Source organism: Pristis pectinata, chromosome 21, assembly GCF_009764475.1.
Source record: "Pristis pectinata isolate sPriPec2 chromosome 21, sPriPec2.1.pri, whole genome shotgun sequence".
In the NCBI taxonomy this organism is placed as follows: Eukaryota; Metazoa; Chordata; class Chondrichthyes; order Rhinopristiformes; family Pristidae; genus Pristis; species Pristis pectinata.
Window position 1 is genome coordinate 14,893,741 of NC_067425.1, and position 16,646 is coordinate 14,910,386.

General features: G+C 42.5%; 1 protein-coding gene across 1 annotated transcript in view; it reads left to right on the forward strand.

Moving 5' to 3' along the window:
* The window catches only part of LOC127581491 (EF-hand calcium-binding domain-containing protein 5-like), a 131,925-nt gene that overhangs the window by 94,327 nt on the left and 20,952 nt on the right, over positions 1–16,646 (forward strand). Inside the window, exons 17-18 of the mRNA XM_052035952.1 lie at positions 145–365; positions 3,512–3,608. Of these exons, the coding sequence (XP_051891912.1) occupies positions 145–365; positions 3,512–3,608 (318 nt within the window). The remainder of the gene's footprint in view (positions 1–144; positions 366–3,511; positions 3,609–16,646) is intronic.

A 16,646-nucleotide genomic window follows, 5' to 3' on the forward strand; every position in this document is an offset into this window, starting at 1 on the left:
ATGAGGATACACAAATTTTATAAGCTACGTTTAATGCATCTTCAATAATTGACAATTAAGTGGTTAGATACAGAGACAGGATAGCGGCCAACATTAATATCTGCTTTCTTACATTTAAATTTTGTTTCCTTTGATTCTTTCCAGCTTCTGATCATGAATACGAAGACCGTGAGAAAGTACTGTTTCATCAATTAATGTTGCAGGAAATGACTGAAAATATCAGTCATCTGACTGAGCAAGAACTTGAAGAGCTCAAGAGCTCTGGAGATCCTCCACCAATGGTGCATAAGATTTTTAAAATTGTGTTCCATCTTGTGAAACCAAAGAACAATGTGGAAGTCCTCACCTGGAGCCAGTTCAAAGAGGTATGAGAGTAACTATAATCAAGCAACTCCAAAACCAGAAAACATATTCATCGAAAAATTAATGTTTAACTCCCTCTGCTGAAGGATAGAGACAGGAAAGTTTAAATTTCCTGATATCAGCCTGTGCAGTAATGAGGTTACTCTATTCATCCCAGTGATTCTGGATTAAAATCACTTATCCAGTGACCAGCTTCTGAGCATGTTCCCATGCCATGTTTGAAATGCCTCTCCACATTCATGTTTAAAATTCACAATTCAACCATGGCCACTGCTTTAGTTAAGGATGGAAGAGAAAGTTGGCAAAGCCATTAGGTTGAATGTACAGCAACACATAAAAAGCTGGAGGAACTTAATGGGTCAGGCAGCACCTATAGAGGGAAATGGACAGTCGTCGTTTCGCATCGAGACCCTTCATTTGGACTCAGATTGAATGTGCATTCAAGTTTAATTTAGCAAGCTTACACAATTGTCTTGGGACATCTTCCTAGGATAAAACTGCTAAATGAAACAAGTTGCTCTTTTACAAATAAATCATCTGCTTCAGTTTCCAGGTGAAGAATTCTCTAACTGGAAAAAAAACTGAAATATACTTATCTAATAAATTTCTTTCCACTAGGTTTTAGAGTTTACTGATCAGCCATGAAGGTTTAGTACTTTTCTTACTGCAACAGTGGCCTAGGGGCTAATAATCTCAACAACAGAAATTAAAATCCCATTACCCCAATTTGAGAATTTGAACTCTGTGTTAAATTTATATCTGGAATTAGGTGAAAGAATATGTGACCATGGAACAAGTGTGTTGTATTACCTAAGATGGTCTGAGCTAGAAGTGATTCTAATCCCATAATAATATGGCTGAGTAGTAATAGCCCTGGGAAGTGACCTGGCAAGTCTTTCAGAAGAACAACTCTGACTGATCAAGAAATGCCAATTTTGCCAGTGGTGCTCACATCCTGGGAATAGATATAGAAAAAGTAACAGTAAAGTTGCAACATATCAATATACTGCTTATAGAACATAGAACATTACAGCACAGTACAGGCCCTTCGGCCCACAATGTTGTGCCGACATTTTATCCTGCTCTAAGATCTATCTAACCCTTCCCTCCCACATAGCCCTCCATTTCTTTATCATTCATAATTCACATAACCAGCATTTCTTTGTGATCTGTGAGAATGGGATTGATGGGACTGTTCTGAGGGCCAGCACAGACTGATATTCCAAATGGCCTCCTATTCCATAGCACCATAGAACAATACAACACAATACAGGCCCTTCGGCCCACCATGTTGTGCCACCCTTCAAACCACACCTAAGACTATCTAACCCCTTCCTCCCACATATCCCTCTATCTTAAATTCCTCCATATGCTTATCTATGCTTATTGGATACAGTTGTCAGTAAAATAGCCTTGACATTTAGGTTCCCAATTTATGAATCAACTGAATTAAATTGGTGATATTTATAGACCTTAATATGATCCTCAGTACTGGATTAGGAAAGCTAAAATCAATTGATAATCCTCCTAGTTACCTGCGTAAGACACAGAGAGCAAGTATATTTATGGACTTCAGTTGAATGGCACACTGCTTAAAATATATGATGATCCCAGTGGTCAAGTTGTTGTTGGGGGTAGGGAAGGGAAAAAATTGATATTACTGTACTTCCTTTTTGAGTGAATAAGATCGGGGAAACCAATTGTAAGTCACAACCTTATCCTTCCCTGGAAAGACATTGACTGTGACAGTGTGCCGAAATCAGCTAGGCATTTTAAAAATGCAACTTGCACCTTCAACGCTGACATTAGGTCTCTAGTTGTCTGTGTGTGCTATGCATCCCAACCCTGTTGACAATGGACTAGAGCAGCAGTCCTTAAAGGCGCCATTGGAGTTCCCACAAAAGTCTGTGTCACTAGTCAGTGATTCTTAGTTGATCCATGATGCACAGAAGCTACTCCCAGGATCAGATCAGGACTGGTTGGAATTCTTAAGGACCCTAATTGCTGAGCATCCTGCTTCTGATCAGGTAGCTGTAGCCCAGGGCTCAATTATAGGCCAACATCTTTGGAGCCTGGTGCAATACACTGACTATTGTGTGCCGGTGGTCTCTTCCCTTGCTCACAAGGCCTCATCTCAACAAATCAACCTTTCTCCCACTACTAGAACATGTTAAGTAATGAGCTATTAACTTTTTGAAATGACCAGGAAAGGAGCTCAGCAATGAGGTGCTCGAAATGGTTGTCCCAAACATTTCACCAGCAGTGCGAAACTACAAATGTGCCCCTGCCCTGGACTATTCCAACTGCATCTTGTGTCACAAATGAGGCTGTAAATTCCTGTGCAATTGGTATTGGTATTGGTTTATTTTTGTCACTTGTACTGAGATACAGTGAAAAACTTTCTTGCAAACCGATCGTACAGGTCAATTCATTACACAGTGCAGTTACATTGAGTTAGTGCAGAGTGCATTGATGTAGTACAGGTAAAAACAATAACAGTACAGAGTAAAGTGCCACAGCTACAGATAAAGTGCAGTGCAATAAGGTGCAAGGTCACAACAAGGTAGATCCTGTATACAAATGTGTAAAATAAGTTATAAAACCCTCACACTTCTACAGCATTTGTCATGTCCCCAGGAGGTCCCAATAGCTTACAACCATTGACATATAGCCAGCATTGTAATGTAGGTAAATGTGACATCTAAACTGAACTCAACAAGGTCCCACATATGGTGTAAAATCTAAAATAAATTACTACAGATCTTGAGAAGCCAATCTAAAAATAGAAAATGCTGGAAACATTCAGCAGCTCAGTGACACCTGCAACTTACTTAATATAGTTCTGATGAAAGATAATTGACCTGAAATATTAACTCACACTCAGCCTACGTGGTGGGACAGGCATAAAATGAACCGGACACAGTGGTTGGTGTCACCACTGTGCGAGTGCTCCAGGCATGTGGAAATAATGTACATAGTGCTACAAAATATAACAATGGAGAGGTATGTTCTATTGTGCCAACCATGAAATTCAATCGAAGATACACATAAATAGGAACACAGCAGACATCATTTTCTACCTGGTTATGTCTATTCTGACTTAATAGAAATTTCAACACTTAATGTAGTTTTGTTTCCCTTGTTGCAGGAGCTGAATAATAATTTGATTCAACTAATCTGCTCCTTTGATCCCATTAAAATACTTGGTAATATAAAAACCACCCTTCTGAGACAGTACTTTAAAGGTAAGATATACCATGCTTAAACAGAATAGTAATGAGTGAAATACAGACTGTTCATGAGCACCATCCATATCATTGATCTGCAAACTATTTATTTATAGATATTGTAGAGGGCCTTGGTGAAACTGTCCCTGGAATTTTGTGTGCAGTTTTGATGTACTTACCTGAGAAACCTGTCGTGGAGGGACCGCCACAAGGATTCACCAGTCTGGTTCCTGAATTTTTTATTTGGCAACAGATTAAGCAGACTGGGCCTATATTTTCTAGAGTTTATAAAAGTCATAGAGTAATACAGCATGGGAACAGGCCCTTTGGCCCAACTCAAGGTGACCTTACAAAGAGAAACTTAACATCTTAAGAAGCTTACAAAATTCCTATAGAGCTCAGTAAGGCTGATGCAGGGAGGATGTTTCTCCTGGCTAAGGAATCTAAAATCAGGGGGAATCACATTCTCAGAAGAAGGACTGAAGATTTTTTCATTCAAAGGCCCACATGCATGGAGGCCAATTGTAGCATTCTTAACACCAATCAAACTGAGACCAGCTAACTCAGCAAGGTATGGTGATCAAACCCAGGGTTTTCCCAAACAATGGCACTGCACTTAATTTTAATCATTCATGATAATTCTTCAGAATAATTTGGGTGGGATTAGGTCCAATGAAAAATCTTGTATTTAGAATACAGTAAAATTAAATTTAATTTAATGATTCCCGATACCAGACAGACACCTATTTAAAATTAGATTCTTGCCAATTTAAAAAATTCAATTCAGAATATGAAATGTTGACTGTTTTCTCTTTCCACAGATGCTGTTTGATTGGCTGAGTTCTTCCAGCCTTTGTTTTTGTTATCTATAGTTTTTGGGAACTTCACTCCACTACCTCTGAGTTTGTAGTCAACCTGGGTGATCTGGCAGCATCATTGGCACTGAGTGTAAAGGTTAAAGTGTCATAAAGCCATAGAATCGTAGAGTCATACAGCACAGAAACAAAGCCTTTGGTCCACCATGTCCACATCAACCACCATGGTTCTCAATACCTGTACCCATTCCATTTACCAGCATTTGGCTACTGTGCCTTGGGGATTCAGGTACTCGTCCAGATACTTCTCAAATATTGTGGTTCCTAGCCCATTGAAAATGGGGGGGAAAAGCCTTTGGAGGAGGTGATGAAATCATCAACACACATGTGAACTGGTCAGTGGTCTCCCCCCTCTCTCTCCTTGCATCAATAAGACCAGAACAGCAGGACATTTACTGAAGGCTCATCCTGACAAATTCAGTAAGAAGTTCACCGGGATTGCCAAGGAGTGCCCACTGCAGCTGCAACACTTTGCCTACTAGATCTACGATGGCTAGCTTCCATTCCAGTTTTATGGATTCTGGGGTGACTGATGAGGCCAGTGTGGGAACTATAGACTCTGCACAGGTGGAGCAGAAGGTGGCTGATGCGGTGATTGGGTGGGTAACTTGTGAGGTGGTTCTTCCGCTACTTATGTAGGGCTTCTGCGGGTTCATGATGCATGGACTCAAGGTTCTCAATACCATCACAAATGCTGCTTCTCCATCTTGAGCAGTCTTGGGCCAGAGACTCCCAACAGTGGATAGGAATGTTACATTGCTTTGACCATGTCCTTGAATCTTTTTCTCTGTCACCTGGTAATCTTTTCCCACATCAGAGCTAGAAATAGAATATCTATTTTTGGAGTCTGATGTTGGGTATGCGAGCAACATGGCCTGTCCAATGCAGCCGGCTGAATGTAACCAGCCTTAGTGCTGAGGATGTTGACCTGGGAGAGGACAGTGATGTTGATTCACTTATTATTCTACTGAATTTGGAAGAATTTGCAGTGACAGCATTGACAGTAACTCTAGAGTGCTCAAGATCACAGGAAATTGCAGAGTTGTAAATGCAGCCCAGTCTATCACGAAAACCAGCCTCCCCTCCATTGACTCTGTCTACACTTCCTGCTGCCTTGGCAAAGCAGCCAACATAATCAAGGATCCCTCCCACTCTGGTCAATCTCTCTTCTCTCTCCTCCCATCGAGCAGAAGATACAAAAGCTTGAGAACGCATACCACCAGGCTCAGGGACAGCTTCTATCCCACCATTGTAAGACTTGAACGGACTTTTTATATGATAAAGATGAACTCTTGATCTCTCAATCAACCTCATCATGGCCCTTGTACTTTAATTGTCTGCCTGCACTTTCTCTGTAACTGTAACACTATATTCAGCATGCTGTTTTTTTTCCCTTTTGTACGACCTCGATGTACTCATGTATGGAATGGTCTATATTGACACCATACAAACAAAAGCTTTTCACTGTATCTCGGTACATGGGACAATAATAAACCAAATTCAATTACTAGTGAATTAAAATGCCAGAAGGAGGTCGTCCAGGTGTCAGGAGCATAAAGGAGGGTGCAAATCACTGCTACCTGTTAGATCGTGAGTTTTGAGCCAGGTCTGAGGTCTTGATCTTCAAATATCCTTTTCCTCAACTGAACAAAGTCTGTGCTGATGCATTGAAGGCAGTGGTGAATTTCATCATTGATGTCTGCTGTTAGCACCCAAGATATGGGAAGTGGTCCACGATTTCCTGGGTCTCACCATGAACCTTATTTCTAGGACAATTTGGTGCAGGAGGGACAGGTTGGCAGAAAATCTGTCTTGTAGACATTGATGTGATTGATGGAGTCAAAGGCTTTAGTGAGGTTGAGAAGGCCATGTAGCTGGTACTGTTTACTGCCAATTTTCATGGTGAAGACCATGTCCACTCTCCCTCAATGTGGACAGAATCCACAGTGTGACTCAGGGAACAACTCTTTCACCACTGGGAGGAGGTAGTTGAGGAGCACCCTGGCAAGACTTTCCCTGCGGCAGACAGCAGGGAGACCTCTCTGCAGTTACCACAGTTGGGCTTATTTCCTTTCTTGAAATAATTATGGTATCTCCAAGATCCCCTGATATATGGGAGACACAAGAAATTCTGCAGATGCTGGAATCTGGAGCAATACACAAAAACTGCTGGAGGAACTCAACAGGTCAGGCAGCTTCCATGGAGGGAAATAAACACTCGACATTTTGGGCCGAGACCCTTCATCAGGACGTCCTCTTTCCAGGTGTGGGTGATGAGATGGTGGATTTATGACTGAGCTTTTCATTGCCGTGTTTATGATTTCAGCAGGGATACCATTTCCTGTTTGCTCCTGAGGCTTTTTTGAGCTGGGATGTAGCCTTCTCATCCTCTTGCAAGTCAGGTTGCCGTGGGATGGAGTCAAGGCGCTCACATCGAAGTCAGAGCCGTGGTTGAGGAGGTCTTTAAAGTGTTCCAGGCTCTCACTTCGAGGGTAGAGTCACGGTCAAGGAGGTCTTTGAAGTGTTGCAGCCACAACCACTGGGTTAGTGGAGGGAGGACATCAGGTCAAACAATATCAGCCGAGGTCACTGATTTCTGACTGTTCACTCCTGCAAGCAGCCTTGCTGCTGTTCCAAAGTGCAACAGCAACCTCTGCTGGTGGAACAAAAGTATTGAAGTCAACACACATCGCTGGTCTGGCAGCTATCAAATGAGGATTCACTTCTTCTCTCTGCGCCAGGATTGCTGGCTGCCTTTGGGCTACTCTTCTGTCTTCCTGCATGCTCAGTGGTGGAATCTTCCACTGGGGACCCAGCTCCCAGCACATTGTCGGACCCAGATCAGCACTGCATGTGATGGCAATGTTCAAGAGGCATTTAGACAAACACATGAACAGGCAGAGGAGAGAGGGTTACGGACCATTTGCAGGCAGATGGGATCAGCTTAGATTGGCATCATGGTCGGCGCAGACATGGTGGGCCGAAGGGTCTGTTCCTGTGCTGTACTGTTCTGTTCTATACACAATGCTGAGCCTTTCCCAGCATCAGTGATCAGATGTGCTGGCAGAATGGCCTTGACAGCCAGTGAAGCTCTACCCCAGCTGTCACTAAAACTGATTACACAAGCAAATAGGAGCAAGAGTTGCCTATCAGGTCCTTCAAGCCTGCCCCACCATCTAATATGATCATGGCTGATCTACGCTGGCCCCAACTCCTCTTCTGTGCCATTTCTCCACACCCCTCTATTCCTCGATCTTTCAAATACTTATCCACCTCCACTTTATTGGTATTGGTATTGGTTTATTATTGTCACTTGTACCGAGGTACAGTGAAAAGCTTGTCTTACAAACCAATCGTACAGATCAATTCATTACACAGTGCAGTTACATTGAGTTAGTACAGAGTGCATTGATGTAGTACAGGTAAACACAATAACAGTACAGAGTAAAGTGTCACAGCTACAGAGAAAGTGCAGTGCAATAAGGTGCAAGGTCACAACAAGGTAGATCGTGAGGTCATAGTCCATCTCATTGTACAAGGGAACTGTTCAATAGTCTTATCACAGTGGGGTAGAAGCTGTCCTTAAGTCTGGTGGTACGTGCCCTCAGGCTCCTGTATCTCCTACCCGATGGAAGAAGAGAGAAGAGAGAATGTCCCAGGTGGGTGGGGTCTTTGATTATGCTAGCTGCTACACTAAGACAACGAGAGGTAAAGACAGAGTCCAGGGAGGGGAGGCTGGTGTCTGTGATGCGCTGGGCTGTGTCCACAACTCTTTGCAGCTTCTTGCGGTCTTGGGCAGAGAGGTTGCCGTACCAAGCCGTGATACATCCTGATAGGATGCTTTCTATGGTGCATCGGTAAAAGTTGGTGAGAGTCAAAGGGGACAAACCAAATTTCTTTAGCCTCCTGAGGAAGTAGAGGCGCTGGTGAGCTTTCTTGACCACGGCATCTACGTGATTTGACCAGGACAGGCTGTTGATGACGTTCACTTCCAGGAACTTGAAGCTGTCAACCCTCTCGACCTCAGCACCATTGACGTAGACAGGTGCATGTACACCGCCCCCTTTCCTGAAGTCAATGACCAGCTCTTTAGTTTTGTTGACATTGAGGGCAAGGTTGTTGTCATGACACCATTCCACTAAGCTCTAATGATCCAGCTTCCACCACCCGGCAGGGCAGAGAATTCCAGAGATTCGCCACCCTCTGTGAGAAAGAATCTCTACATACTTCAGCTTTAAATGACCAGCCCCTTATCTTGTAGTTATGTCCCCTTGTTTCCAACTCTCCCACGAGTGAAAATATCTCAACATCTCCCCTGTCAAGCACTCTTAAGCTCTTATATGTTTGAATAAGGTCATTCCATATTCTTCTAAATTCCAAGGAACACAGGCACAAACTATTTGTTATCTCTTAGCAGGAAAATTCTCTCATCCCAGGAATTAGCCTGGGTTATCTCCTTTGTACTGCCTCCAATGTTACTATATCTTTTTTTAGGTTAGGGGACCAACACTGTATGTAGTCTTCCAGGCGAGGCCTCACTAACACCCTGTACAAAACCTCCCTATTTTTAAACACCAAGCCATTTGCAATGAAGAGCAAAATGGCCTCGGGATTCTTAACTACTTTAAGATAAGATATTGTGGCGACTCACCGTCTAGTCGGGCGAACCGGCTCGGCAGTCGGGTCGCGCGGCGTCGGAGCGACGAGGCCCAAGATGGCGGCGGGCCTCGTCTTTCCGAGCGACGGGGAGAACCCGCGCGCGGGTAAGTCCTGATGACGTAGGACTTACGTCATTGCCGGTTTTTTTGGGCGGGAGTTTTTCTCCCTTAAAGGGCCCGCACAAGGCGGGAAAATAAACCAGTTCTGTTTGGCAATCCTCCGAGTAGAGTCTTGTTTTATTCCGCGGTAGTAACCGCTACAATATCTTTATTTGTCACATGTACATCGAAACATGCAGCAAAATGCATCTTTTGCATAGAGTGTTCTGGCAGCAGCCTGCAAGTGTCACCATGTTTTTGGCGCCAACATAGCATGCCTACAATTTCCTAACCCGTACATCTTTGGAATGTGGGAGGAAACTGGAGCACCCGGAGGAAACCCACGCAGACACGGGGAGAACGTACAAACTCCTTACAGACAGCAGCTAGAATTGAATCCAGGTCACTGGCGCTGTAATAGTGTGACACTAACTGCTACATTACCATGCCTACCCATTGGACCAGCCTGGCAGCTTTTCATAATTCATGCACTGAAATGCCTAGCTCCATTTATACTTTACTCATTTGCATTTTCCATTTAGAAAATAATCTGCCTTTTGATTTCTCTTACTGAAGTGCATGACCTTGTGCTTCCCCACATTAAACTCCTTTTGCCAGCCTTTTGCCCACTCACTCAATCTATCTTCATCGCATTGCAAAGTCACAGTATCCTTATCACAATATGCCCTTCCACCTATTTTCATATCATCGGCAAATTTGAAAACCTTACATGCTCTTTCTCCCTCCAGGTCATTAAAATAAATAGTGTAAACTTGTGGGCCAAGAACTGATCCCTGTAGTATTCAGTCTGAAAAGGACCCATTTGTTCCAACTCTCTGTTTCCTATGAGACAGCCAGTTTTCAATCCATTCTAATGCACTTCCTCTGATACTGTGGGCTTTTAATTTATGCACCAGCCTCTTATGTGGCACCTTGTCAAATGTCTTTTGGAAATCTCAATACATTACACCTACAGGTTCCCCTCTATCAACTCTCCCTGTTGCATTCTGAAAGAATTTGACCACATTTGTGAAGTGTGATTTACTTTTCATAAAACTATGTTGACTAGGTTTAATTATATTCAGCTTTCCTAAACGATTAGCTGTTATGTTTTTTGATTATTGACTCTAGTACCTTGCCAATACCAGCTGTTAAACTAACTGGTCTGTTCTTCCCAGCCTTCTGCCTTTCTCCTTTTTTGAACAAGAGAGTCACATTGGCTGTTTTCCAATTTTCTGGTGCCTTCTTGGAGTTTAGCGAATTATGAGAAACGTCAACTGATGGGTCGATTATCTCTTCAGCCAGTTCCTTGAAAATCCTAGTATGCAGTCCACTGGGTCCTGGCAACTTGTCTGCCTTTCACCACCCACCCTCCCCAACCACCCCCCCCCCCCCCCGAGTTTCTCCAATTCTTTATCCCTTGCAATTGGGATTTTGTAAGTTCTACCATGTTATTTCAAATTAGCCAGTCTGATATCTTAGGTACATTAGCAATGTCTTTTATGGTGAAGACTGACGCAAAAACAATAATTCAACATCTATTCCAGCTCTTTGTTTCTGTTATTAAATCACTAGCCTCATTTTCTAGAGGCCCCACATTTACCTTAGCTACCCTCTTCCTATTTATATATTCATAGAAACTATTACTGTTTGTTTGTGTACTACATGCATGTTTTCTCTCAACATTCATTATGCAAACGTACAAAGATAATATTTCAAAATTTAATTTCCTTAGAAAACAAACACTAAAAAAAACAGATTTATGGGCTTAGAAACAGTTAATTGCATTTAAACTAAGTAAATTACATCAAATGAAAAAACATCTACTTGCCATTCACCTAGCAGCTGTTCCTTTCCATTGATTTTCATGAGACTGTTGTACTTGAACTGGGTTTAGGGTGTGGGCCAGTTTCCAAACCTGGGAACTGAGAAACCTCCTCCATTGCATTCTCTGAATAGTCCACCAATTCTGAAAAGGGCCAGCCATCAGCATATACATCAGGGTGGCAATATCTCTCTTGGTTTAAACACACACCAGTGCTGGGCTTTAAGATTTCTGCCGAAGTGCTGGCTCCCAGCCAGAGAAAAAGCACACTGTGATTAGTATTAGACCAGCAGCTTGTGTTGGTTGTTTAAAATGCTGAAGTCCATGGCCAGCCTACTTTCAGAACAGGTTAGATTTTTCAAAGAGCTAGCCCAGGCAGTGTGGGTTCACAGCTGGGTCTCTAATTCTCCAAACGTTCTGAAACTCTGATCTTGGCTTTGCTGTGACTAGAAAATCTAACGAAGAGGTGCTTCCCAAAATAAAAGGAGTGAAAACCAGGAAGTGAGGATTCCCCAACCATCCCTGGTTCCATCCAACAGCTCCAGCTGTCTATTACCCTCTCCAGTGTTATGCAACTGAATATTATACAACCTCTCTATGCTATGCGACCAATAGAAGTTGCGAATTTCACAATGAGCTGAGACTGTAGGAAGCATGGTCCCAACCCACGGTTAACATGACATCTTCTGGTGTAATGGATTGGGATTTGGAGTTGAAAGAGAGAAAGGCGTTAATTTTCATATTTAAATGAAGTTATACACCTCAGACTTTATCATCAAACCTGGGATCCAAGCTTCCCTTGGCAGTTTAAGGGAGGCAGGAGCAGGTAGATTTTTATTCAGCTCTAACTAAGATAAGATTTGTTTATTAGTCACATGTACATCGAAACACACAGTGAAATGCATCTTTTGAGTAGAGTGTTCTGGGGGCAGCCTGCAAGTGTCGTTACGCTTCTGGCACCAACATAGCATGCTCACAACTTCCTAACTCGTACTTCTTTGGAATGTGGGAGGAAACCGGAGCACCCGGAGGAAACCCACGCTGACACGGAGAGAACATACAAATTCCTTACAGACAGCAGCCAGAATTGAACCCGGGTCGCTGACACTGTAATAACGTTACGCTAACCACTACACTACTGTGCCTAGAAGGCAGAGCACAGCTTTTCCCCATGTGACAAACAATCCTGTTAGGATGTGCCAAAATTCCACTCCAATGATCTTTTTTCCCCACCCTGCGATCTTTCTAACAAGGCTTCAGCAATCTCACATCCTCCTCCTTCCCACTGTCCAATAATACCTTTGCGCTGTTGTGCACTAATCTCCTCCAAACATGCGCTTCATTATAGAATGGCACACCTTCCCCCCATCCCACCCCCAAACCCCAGTTCCTCCACCACTGCTGACAGGTCCCCTTGTAGTGCAAAGATCTCCAGTAGCAGCCACAGAACCTTTCATCTTTCCCTCTCTTGGGCAAGAACCGAGTAAAAGAAATCTAATGTGGTCCTGCCGTTACATTCAGACTTTGCATGTTTCCAAGTCTACTGCTGATGCCCCCGATTCCCCTGCATCAAAAATGCCAGGTTCACAGCAACTGTAAAATGGAACAACATCCCTTGATGCTTCACCTGAGCAGGAGTAGGCAGGAGATTCAATGAAAGTAGCTACAGTCGTTGTTGAAGAGCTGATGGCGGAGTGGAGAAAGATGGACCAAGAGCAAGGGGTTTCAAGGGATTGAAAGAAAAGGGGGAAGGTGGCTGATTGTCGAGTTCCAAAGTTGGGATAAGTTGGGTGGAGGAGCTTCCAAGGATGGTTCAATGAAAGGAGAAGGAGAGAGGAGATCAGCAGTGGGGTGGATCACTTTAACCTCACGTCTCATTCCTAAGATTGCAGCCCCAGCACTGGTCCCCATTGGAGCATCAGCCTGCAACTTTGTTTTCAAATCTCTGGAATGGGAGGTGAATATAAAATCGGAATCGGAGGCAAATGTGCTCCACAGCCGACACACTGGGGGAATAAGTCAGAAATGTAATCAGTTGGAATCGTGGACCACACCTGATTATTATTATTGTACATGGCAACTGTATCTCACTTTATGACAGATGTACACTGGGATATGCAAAAATTATTTGCCTTTGATACTAATTTCAGATTGGGTTTATGAGAGGATGTGAAAAACATTGGACTTTGGAACCCATTTTCTCCCCCACAGAAGGCTTGCTCAATTACGAATTGTAATTATGAGAGGAATAGTAGATTTTGATTAACTCAGTGTTAAGGGAGATGAAGACAAAATCAGGTGGGTGGATGGAATAATCTGCACATGAGCTGTGATCTAATTAAATGGTGGATCATGCTCAAAGGGCCGATTGGCTGACTCCTGTTTCTATGTTCCTGCTTGTTTACCTCCACGAACTGCAAGGTGATCACAGGATCTGTGCAGAGGTGGTCTTTGGAGTAGAATGATAGGAACAACTGTACTAATATTTGTCAGACTGCATTTCATTCCTGTTTGCATTCTTAACCAAATAAAGTGCATCTGTACTTCGTGGCATTTACAGCTCCTGTACTAGTTGTGGCTGGATCATATTTACTAGTTATTAAGGCATTTACAAGCACTGATCATTTTACATTGTGATTGAATTAAATTAATTGTGGTTCAGTGGGGATGTTGAAACCCATAATGCATTAAGATTCCATAGTGTTTTACTGGCACTAAAGGGAATCAAAATTGTATTCATCATTGGCTTTTACAGAGTCACAGAGAGATACAGCACAGAAATAGGCCCTTTGGCCCATTGAGTTCACACTGACCATCATCCACCCACTTACACTAATCCTACATTAATCTCATTTTTTATTCTCCCCGCATTCTGATCCACACTAGCCCACCCCCCCAACCTCGCCCCCCCCCCCACTGATTCTACCACTCACCTACACAATAGGGACAATTTACAGTGGCCAATTAACCTACCAACCCACATGCCTTTGGGATGTAGGAGGAAACAGGAGTTCCCTGAAGAAACCCACGCGATCACAGAGAGAACATGCAAACTCCACACAGACAGCACTGGAGGTCAGGATTGAACCTAGGTCTCTGGCGCAGTTCTACTAGTGGCATTACCATGCTACCTTCGCTTATTTTAACACTCACTTTTTTCCATTCTCCATATTATAAGACTAATGTTGATGACAATTCTTTAGCCACATATTGGCAGGGTTCAATAACCAAAGCACTTTCAGTGGAATGAATTAACATTCAGACTCAGAAAATGTAGCTTAATGTTACAAATAGTTAACCAAGAGTCCACAGTGTAGAAGTAGGCCTTTTAGCCCACCTAAGCAATGTCAATTTATGTCCTATACAAGATTCTTCCACCAACCTTAGACACGTAATTAGTATTTTAAAAAGTTGGTAAATTGGTTTATTATTGTCACATGTACTGAGGTACAGTGAAAAACTTTATTTTGCAAGACATCCATACAGATCACTGCATCACATCAGTACATTGAGGTTCGTATTGGTATTGGTTTATTATTGTCACTTGTACCGAGGTACGGTGAAAAACTTGTCTTGCATACCAATCGTACAGGTGAATTCACTACACAGTGTAGTTACATTGAGTTAGTACAGAGTGCATTGAGGTAGTACAGGTAAAAACAATAGAATGATTATAGTAAGGGTAATGAGTAGATCTGTAGAGAGCAGCTTGCAACGAGTCGCCATGCTCCGGTGCCACCAATAACAGAATGCAGAATAAAATTTTACTGTTACAGAGAAAGTGCCGTGCAGGCAGACAATAAGATGCAAGGCCATGACAAGGTAGATTGTAAGGTCAAGAGTTCATCTTATTGTACAAGGGATGCAAAACAGCATATTGTGCTCTTTTGTTGAATGACTTGGAAAATTCACAACACACAGTTATCAATACTAATATAACTGAACACCATTCATTGGTTGTGAAGTGCTGAAGGATCTGGAAGGCTTCAGTAACAGAGCTGTGGAAACCAGGAAGGACTCGCATTTCGTCTTTAGTTTGTGGAGAGATAGCAAATCCCAGCCACCACAGCCACTGAGCTGCTGCTGTAGACCTCAGCAACATCGCCAGTCCTGATGCTGCCCTGTGACAACTGCTGTAAAGAGCCTGCCTTATAAGCATTGGCTTGGATGTGATGTGGGCTCTTGAGGCTTTTCTTGCTTGAGGCTAACTTACTGGCTTGGGAGGGCTATAAGTATTGTCTATTTAACTAAGTTCCAAAATGGCTGTTATTCCCTGAGCAGAAGGGACAATAAAGTAGCTGAATTATTCATTAAGTAGCTATTTGCATTTTCACTAAATGTTGTGCTCATCTCAATAACCAACAAGCACAGTTGCTGATTCCTCTGCGTTATTCCTTTCACACGATTTATTTATTTATTTATTTGTCTGTCTATCTATTCATTTATCCATTTATCTATTTATTTATGTGATTTATAGTAATTTTCATGTCTTGCACTGTACTGCTGCCGCAAAATGACAAATTTCACAGCATGTATCAGTGATAACCTGATTCTGATGTGACTTGTTAGCATGTAGTATCATCTTCTGACCATGAAGGGGCACTGTGCGTCAGTTGATGCCACAGTAAATAACCCTAATCCTTCATAGTTTTCTTTCTTGAGGCTAATTTACTGCACTTTTAATATTCTTTACTGATACTAAAAATCTCATTACTTTTCTATATTTAATAATTTGAAACTTGCAAAAGGCAATGAACCTTGAGAGGAATGAAGCAGAACACATTCAGTTTAAAAAATCTTGTAAATAAACAGCTGCCATCATCAAGACTGACCATGGAGCTGTTAACTTGTTCTTACACTCAACTGGCTCACTATAGTTTGTTAGGGAATGACACCTGTTGTCATTATCCAGTCCGACCTCCACTTCCGCACCAGCATAGTTAAGACCCAACAGTCTTCTGAACTGAGTGAGGAAACCACTCAGGTCTACCCAAGAGAGTGGACCGCTATCACCTCTCATTGGCAATTATATGTAGTCATTAGATGCTACTCTTCCCAAAGATGCCCATGTGCTGAAAACAAGATTGTCCAAAGGAGATCAGGGGAACGAAGAAAATAAGCAGAGCGTTTACCCTGACACAATAGGATCAGGAAAATTTTTTTGGGCACAGGTTATTTGTTGGCTGTTTCGCAATGGAATGATCCAGAAATATCTGCAGTTGCAAGAAAATTAAGAAAAACAGAGAAAGAAATGTTGGTAAAAAGTGGGAGTGGGCTAATGTTTAAATTAAAATTTTGCAGGTGGTTCATAAATTGGGTATTTTAATTGGTGAAAAAGCTGGAGAAAGCAGATGAATTTCCTTCCTTTTTGTCCAATTAAACGATCAATGCAGATTTGCAACCTCTTTAGTTTAGGAGGAGAAATATTGTGGTTTGGAAGGCATAGGTTTAAGGCGAGAGGAGAAAGGTTTAAAAGGGATCTCAGGGATAACATCTTCATGCAGAGGATGGTGCGTAGATGGAATGAGCTGCCAGAGGAAATGGTTGAGGTCGGTAGAATAACAATATTTAAAAGACAGTTGGACAGGTACACGAATGA